The sequence below is a fragment of the Corythoichthys intestinalis genome, chromosome 14 (genome assembly GCF_030265065.1).
Source record: "Corythoichthys intestinalis isolate RoL2023-P3 chromosome 14, ASM3026506v1, whole genome shotgun sequence".
NCBI classification, from domain to species: domain Eukaryota; kingdom Metazoa; phylum Chordata; class Actinopteri; order Syngnathiformes; family Syngnathidae; genus Corythoichthys; species Corythoichthys intestinalis.
The window spans coordinates 37,320,065-37,328,561 of NC_080408.1; the positions used below are offsets into that span (position 1 = coordinate 37,320,065).

At 42.7% G+C, this 8,497-nt stretch overlaps 1 protein-coding gene across 1 annotated transcript in view; it reads left to right on the forward strand.

Annotated features, from left to right (window-relative positions):
- Positions 1 to 5,624, forward strand: part of LOC130929783 (opsin-5-like) — a 28,663-nt gene extending 23,039 nt beyond the window's left edge. Inside the window, exons 5-6 of the mRNA XM_057857287.1 lie at positions 1,843 to 2,177; positions 3,905 to 5,624. Coding sequence (XP_057713270.1) covers positions 1,843 to 2,177; positions 3,905 to 4,462 — 893 coding nt within the window. The 3' untranslated portion in view covers positions 4,463 to 5,624. The remainder of the gene's footprint in view (positions 1 to 1,842; positions 2,178 to 3,904) is intronic.
- The last annotated feature ends 2,873 nt before the right edge of the window (positions 5,625 to 8,497 follow it).

Below are 8,497 nucleotides of genomic sequence, written 5' to 3' on the forward strand. Positions count from 1 at the left end.
AGTGATGGTAGGAGGGAGCAGGCGATCGACAGGCGGATCGGTGCAGCATCTGCAGTGATGCGGACTCTGTACCGGTTCGTTGTGGTGAAGAAGGAGCTGAGCCAAAAGGCAAAGCTCTTGATTTACCAGTCGATCTAGGTTCCTATGGTCACGAGCTGTGAGTCGTGACCGAAAGAACAAGATCCCGGATACAAGTGGCCATAAAGTTTTCTTTGGAGGGTGTCCAGGCTCTGCCTTAGAGACTAAGGATTGAGCCGCTACTCCTTCGCGTTGAGAGGAACCAGCTGAGGTGGCACTGGCATCTGGTTCAGCGGCCTCCTGGACGCCTCCCTGGAGCGGTGTTCCGGGCATGTCACACCGGCTGTAGGCCCCGTGGACGACCCAGGACACGCTGGAGAGACTATGTCACTCGGCTGACTTGGGAACGCCTTGGGATCACGCCGGGGGAGCTGCTTAAAGTGGCAGGGAAGAGAGACGTCTGGGCTTCCCTGCTAAAGCTGCTGCCCCCGCGATCCGACCTCAATTAAGCGGTAGATAATTGATGGATGGATGCCAAATGGGGGCCACAAGTTTGAGTCTCCTGTTCTACATCAATGTAAAAAAAAATCATAAATCATGCATGAGAGGATTGAATTTAACAATCTGTTGCTATTGTCAGCTCACAGGCTGCCACTGACGGTGATTGACGTCCAACCCATTTGAACTGAAACAAGCCAAAATCGACTGCCAGTCAAAATAGATTAAACGTCTATAGACCCTACCCACCGACGTCACAAAATCACGTGCTCGCTGTATGGTTCCGCCCACTTGTCCGTCATTTTGTGTCTGTATTATCAATGGTCTCAATTGATCGAGCAATTTATAATGCATTCCATGGAAGACCTGGTGCTTTCGGATGCCGTAAACTCACTTGATGCGTTGCATAAAAGGCGTTATGTGGAAAAGCTTCAGTTTATCCATTCGCCAGATCCATATTTGATGCCTAAATCGATGTTTTTCGACCCGCTGTCTCCGCCGTATTTGCCTGACATCTGCTAGCTACCCTGAACTGTGCAACTATCTTGTCCACACAAAATCAGCCTATTCTCACGAAAGTTTGAAAAACTTTAAGAGCTTGGAGGCTTATAAATACTTCGTTGCTGGTTGGGTGAAACAGGTCCTCGTCCACGAAAATTCGGCAGGAATCTATCTTGTGCTTGGAAAGGTGAGTTACGAAATTTTCAATTCAAAATCTTTTGTTATTGCTAACATCCACTGTCAAGTCTAATGTATTTCATGTCGTTTGTCAATGGAGTTAGGGCTTTTAATGTTTATATGGTTTACCGATTGCACTCTCACTACATACATACGTGTATGTTGTCGGCGATTAGCCTAGCAATGATCTTAATTGTGGTTGTCAGCCCAAAACCCTCTAAATATATATTAAATGCATCTTACCAGATATAAAATGACTACTACATAATCTGTGGTAATCGTTTGGAGCCCAGTTTTCTCGTCGAATTGCAGCAGCCCATCTCGCTCTCTTCTCTCCGGGTCTCTCGGAATCCGGTAGAACTTCAAGTCTCTCCGTCTTCTCCGTCTATCTTCTCTGTTATTGCAACCGACCGCCACACACGCCTTTACCATTTTAATTATTAATGTTAACGAGCAGAAAAACACGTCGTAAATAGGAGGAATGTACGTAGCCGTAACAGGGAAACATGATGTGTTGACGGACAATTGGGCGGCACCAGTCAGGAGGAAGGAGTTGTGACGTCACGTGGGTAGGGTCTATAGCTGACGATGGATATCGATGAGTTAGGACTGTAAACCATTCACACCCACCTGAATCCGTGTTCACAGGTAACAGGTTCAACTGCAATCACGGCCGTCTGCTTATCACCTGTGCCTGGCTCTACGCGCTGTTGTTCGCTTGCTGCCCGCTGGGCCACTGGGGAGAGTACGGACCGGAGCCCTACGGCACTGCCTGCTGCATTGACTGGCGATTGTCCAATCGACTCCCGAAAGCACGGTCCTACACGGTAGCGCTCTTCTTCTTCTGCTACATCCTACCATGCTGCATCATCCTGTCGTCCTATATGGGCATCCTCACCACGGTGCGCGCGTCGCGCAAGACGATGGAGCAGCACGCGTTGAGACGGACGCACATGAGCAGCATACAGATCATTATTATCAAGGTAAAGTGACAAATAGACACACTGGGAAAAAAAGGGTTTCTGGAATGTTTCATCAATTAATACAAAAAAATACCTCAATATACATAAATCAGAGATCGATTAAAATCAGACATTACTTTTAAATTTGATGATAATGATAGACGTCCTATTTGTTTAAACTATGCGGACTGGCTTTGGATGCTCCTCTTTTATTGCCATTGATGGTGATAGGCGTCATATCCATTTTAACTGTGAGGGCTGGCAACGATCATCCACTGCTAGTCTCTCCCAGTCAAAACAAATTGGACGTCTAGAACCACCAGTGGCAGCCAATGAGTTGAGTGAGTGTTATTGTTTGAAATAGGGTTGTTCCGATCATGTTTTTTTGCTCCCGATCTGATCCCGATCGTTTTAGTTTGAGTATCTGCCGATCCCGATATTTCCCGATCCGATTGTTTTTTTCTCCCGATTCAATTCCAATCATTCCCGATAATTTTTCCCGATCATATACATTTTGGCAATGCATTAAGAAAAAAAATGAATAAAACTCGGACGAATATATACATTCAACATACAGTACATAAGTACTGTATTTGTTTATTATGACAATAAATCCTCAAGATGGCATTTACATTATTAACATTCTCTCTGTGAGAGGGATCCACGGATAGAAAGACTTGTAATTCTTAAAGGATAAATGTGACTTTGTATATTGTGACTAAATATTGCCATGTAGTGTATTTGTTGAGCTTTCAGTAAACGATACTGAAGCCATTTAACTGTTCTGCCCAAATGCATGATGGGAAGTGCAACCATGACTGTGCGTAGAGGCACCAATTGATATATCTTCTCTGCGTTGGGAAATAACCTAGGGTGTTAAGAAAAAGATCAACTACTACCTTTCCTCCCCACATTGCTTCCCATTATATTTCTAATTGTTGAGAGAGGGATTGTAAGGCTTTAGCCAATTAAATAAAGGCTCTAAAGACTGCCAAAATCCACTCTATTCATTTTACGCTGCCTTTTAGTTCTATATATATGTAAAACGGCGCCATTATAGATTGAACACGACAATGCGTGAGTGGGTCGTGCAGCGCATGCATTAATTGCGTTAAATATTTTAACGTGATTAATTTTTAAAAAATTAATTACCGCCGTTAACGCGATGAACTTGATAGCCCTACTTTAAGCCAAAATTAAAGACTCTGGATGAGTGTAAGACATTTTGTCTGTAACGTTAAATACAATTAGAAAACGATTTAATTAAAAAAAAAATATATATATATTAAAAAAAGGCATGTCCGATATTTTTTTGCCGATTCCGATACTTTGAAAATGACGTGATCGGACCCGATCGATCGGCATCTCTAGTTTGAAGCAAAGTGGATTTCATGGAAGATGGCCGGGAGGGGCACCGCTGTTTTAAACAAATCACAAAATAAGTGAAACTGGAATTTGCCAAACTGCATGTTGCCACAGAGTAATGTCCTATGGACAGACGAGACAAAAGTGGAACATAATGGCAAGGCACAGCAGCTTTTTGTTCACATCAAAAGTATTGTGTCCCTACTGGGAAACAGTGCATACCCCACTGTGTTTTGGGGACGATAAGCGACATTTGGCACAAGAATCTGTGAAGGTACGAATGAAAAATCTAAATAATCATAGCTGCAGTCTCATGACAAAATCCCACAGCATTCTTATTTTAAATGTTTTCCAATCCTCTCTTGTGTGCTCTTTGTCCTCAGCTAAGTGTGGCTGTCTGCATTGGTTTCTTTGTGGCATGGAGTCCCTACGCACTAGTGTCCATGTGGGCCTCCTTCGGTAACATCGAAGACATCCCGCCTCTGGCGTTTGCCATGCCGGCCATGTTTGCCAAATCCTCCACCATCTACAATCCAATCGTCTACCTCATGCTAAGGCCTAACTTCCGAAAGGTAATGTTAAGGGACCTCGGCGTTCTGAAGAGCTGCACGGTAAATTGCTGCCGTCGGCCCAAAGTCAAGGTGAGGCTTCGGCTAGTCCAAAGACAGATTGAGCAGTTCCCTTCTCCCAATTCGTCCATGCAATCACCAACAGTTGTGTTGAAATGTCCCAAGGACACTGTTGAATGTCTCGGACTCTGTCCTCAAGTGCACGGTGTCACAAATTCTGCAGCCTATGCGGACTCATCCAAGGGTAAGGGCACCTCATGTGTGAGCCACAACGGGTCCATGCTGTGCCTAACATGTGCAAAAAGGACTTCAGACAGTCTTCATATTGATTTGGAGATGGCTCCAGGCAAAGCAAAAATGGCTTGGCCCTGATTTATCCCATTACTGATTTTTAAGGATATTCTCAGCAGGTATTGAGCCATGCATAAAATATTATTCAGGAATGTGCAATAATCTAATCACACTACAGCTATAATGCACTTTAATTAACCTTGATCTCTAGCTTTTAAATCTTGATTATGCCCGGGGGTGCACATAAGTGGTCCGCATGCGCGCATGCGTACTGGACGTAGACAAACGCGCTGGCCCTCAACGGCTTCCATACACTTTTGCGTACCGATGGCTGACCACTGTATTTGTGGCGGACATGAGAAAATCACTTCTCAAAATGTCAAAGAGGCAGGCCCCACTGAGTAATTATTTCCGTGTCCCCCCACCCCCGTCAAAAGACAGACAGACGACAGAGACGTCACCGGAGAGACCGAAAAAAAAGGACTTTTGCTGAAGGAGGTGCCATGGCTAGAAGCAAATGATGCTCGCACGGAAATGTGGTACAAAATTTGCCGTGAGAATCCCAATGTCGCTGATAAGAGCAGCGCATTTTATGTAGGGTCAAAGAATTTCAGCCATCCAAACTTTGTAAAGCACGAAAAAAACAGAGCATGTGGCAATTAAGCAAACTATCGATGTCAGACAGGACCCCACTCGCCCAGTGGACAAGTGGCGGAATAAAGTTAATGAAGAACAGCACCATGCACTGACAAACGTGTTTTTGCTCGCATTTCACAAAGCTAAACATGCACGTTCAATGAGCTCTTATGAGGAGGACATCCCACTTTTACAAAGGCTTGGAGTTAATGTGGGAGCCGCATAATGCCCTTTATGTTGAATTTGTGCTTTTATGTTTATTTCTTTACATTTCACTTCAAAGTAATGGCAATTTTGTTGTGCCAGTTGATAATCAAACATTAATTGTTAATATAATTAATTAAAGGTAATTGGGGACACCCTGAACTGGTTGCCAGCCAAAAAGTGGCATGGAAAATGAATGAATGAATGGCTCTAAGTAAAGCTTGTCATAATTTTATCGCATCAGGTGGGTCGGCTCTCAAGCTCAATGAGGACCAAGTCACATCTCCAGGTCCTCCTCTGAGAACCTGGGCAAAAAAATATGTGCATCCCTGATTATGCCTAAGGTTTTATGCATAAAAATTAAGATCAAAATGAGCATGTGAATTGGTTGAAGTTTGTCATCTACGGTGGTGGCCAAAAGTATTGGCACCGCTGCAATTCTGTCAGATAATGCTCAATTTCTCCCAGAAAATGATTGCAATTACAAATGCTTTGGTAGTAATATCTTCATTTATTTGGCTTGCGATGAAGAAATACAAAAGAGAATGAAAACAATTAAATCATTATCATTTTAGACAAAACTCCAAAAATGGGCTGGACAAAAGTATTGGCACCCTCAGCCTAATACTTTGTAGCACACAACCTTTAGACAAAATAACTTCCATCAATGAGTTTCTTACAATGCTCTGCTGGAATTTTAGACAATTTTTCTTTGGCCAACTGCTCCAGGTCTCTGAGATTTGAAGGATGTCTTCTCTAAACAGTCTTTTTCAGATGTCTCCAGGTCTGGACTCATTGCTGCCCACTTTAGCAGTCTCCAGTGCTTTCTCTCAAACCCTTTTCTAGTGCTTTTTGAAGTGTGTTTTGGGTCATTGTCCTGCTGGAAGACCCATGACCTCTGAGGGAGAGCCAGCTTTCTCACACTGGGCCCTATATTATGCTGCAAAATTTGTCGGTAGTCTTCAGACTTCATAATACCATGCACATGGTCAAGCAGTCCAGTGACAGAGGCAGCAAAGCAACCCCAAAACATCAGGGAATCTCCGCCATGTTTGACTGTGGGACCGTGTTCTTTTCTTTGAAGGCCTCGTTTTTTTTTTTCCTGTAAGGTCTTTTTTCCCCCCTGTAAACTCTATGTTGATGCCTTTTCCCAAAAAGCTCGGCTTTGGTCACATCTGACCAGAGAACATTCTTCCAAAACGTTTTTGGCTTTCTCAGGTAAGTTTGGCAAACTCCAGCCTGGCTTTTTTTATGTCTCTGGTTCAGAAGTGTGGTCTTCCTGGGTATCCTATCATAGAGTCCCTTTTCATTCGGACGCCGACGGATAGTAAGGATTGACACTGTTGTACCCTCGGACTGCAGGACAGCTTAAACTTGTTTGGATGTTAGTTCAGGTTCTTTATCCACCATGTGCACCATCTTTCGTTGAAATCTCTCATCAATTTTTCTTTTCCATCCACATCTAGGGAGGGTAACCACAGTCCCAGGGGCTTAACAGTTATTGATGACACTGCGCACAGTAGACACAGGAACATTCAGGTCTTTAGATATGGACTTGTAGCCTTGAGATTACCCATGCATCCTCACAGTTTTGCTTCTCAAGTCCTCAGACAGTTCTTTGGTCTTCATTCTTTTCTACATGCTCAATGTGGTACACACAAGGACACTAGACAGAGGTGGAGTCAACTTTAATCCAATTTAACTGGCTGCACGTGTGATTTAGTCATTGCCACCACCTGTTATGTGCCACAGGTAAGTAACAGGTGCTGTTAACTACACAATTTAGAGAAGCATCAAATGATTTTTCAAAGGGTGCCAATACTTTTGTCCGGCCCATTTTTGGAGTTTTGTGTAAAGTGATAATGATTTAAACCCCCCCCCCCCCCCCCCACTCTTTTTCTTTTGTATTTTTTCCATTGCAAGCAAAATAAATGAAGATATTACTACCAAAGCATTTGTAATTGCAATTATTTTCTGGGAGAAACTTAGCATTATCTGACAGAATTGCAGGGGTGCCAATACTTTTGGCCAGCACTGTATGTGTTTTTTTTGTTTCAAATGCAATCACTTTTAGATGCCAACTGCAATGAGAAGATTTCAAATCTGTGACAATGTGATGTCACACTACGCCTTATGCACCAAATGCCAAGCAAGGTCTTAATATAAACACTTGTCACTGACACACCTACTTGTTAACCGTCAATCAGAATGAAGTGTTGAAATGTAAAGTTTAAACTTTTCAATTCAACCTAGTCAGCAACATATTAATGAGAATTCGACTGTCTGCAGAGGCAAGCAAAAAGGACCAACTAAAATAGCTTTAAAAAGTACATTCCTGGCACTTTCAATGTAAATTGACAGCATAATTAATAAAAATACTGCAAGGTTATCTTTTACAAATGTGGAATTGAGCAGCTTAGTGGTTCACATGTCCACCCAAATTAGGTGGGTCTTGAGTTCCAACCCATCCTATACGCTGCTTATCCCCTTTAAATTGCCCATGGACATGAATACACAGAATGGCTCGTGTTCAGATGCCCCAAAATTGGCTTCAGGTCACCCCCGACCCAAAGCAATATAGAATTGCCGTTAATAGTAAAGCAGGCCATTTGGATGTGATTATTTTTAAAATACCACTGAACAACATCATATTTTTGTGCTACAACACTAAAATGTGTTTTTGTCATTGCAAAGAATGGCTAAAGCAGGGGAGACAAAATTACGGTACTCCAAATGTGGTTGTTGAAGGCCTTGTTTGTTAATTGTTTCGAGTCCTGTACGTTCCTGTTCCCACATGCAGGTTTTAGTGGACGAGTAGGCTTTTTGTCCATCTTTTTACATATTTTGTTGTTGCACACAATGTTTCAACAGATATCAGCAAATCTCATTTAATGCTTTTTAATGCCACTTAATGCCTATTCCCAACTGCAGAGTTTTAAACATACAAATTGTAAGCATTAAAAATGAACATTTTTAAAAGTTGAAAATACATATGCAACAGCTTAATACAACTTCTGTTTCAGTGAGAAGACAAGGCTCAGGAAGGTCATGGAAGTAGAGCTAGGAGAGGATCACTAGCAGCCCATTGATAGGCATTACCTTCAGCCCTAATATTAGCAACCAGAGTAGCAACCGGTACATAAGAGCGATTCCTGGGCTTAAGGTAACATAACTCTTATAGGGAGCAAGACTGAGAAGAATAAACACCTATACTCTCACAGAAACTCATCCAGAAAAATGAGAGTACAATCATGAAAAAAACACTATAAATCACCC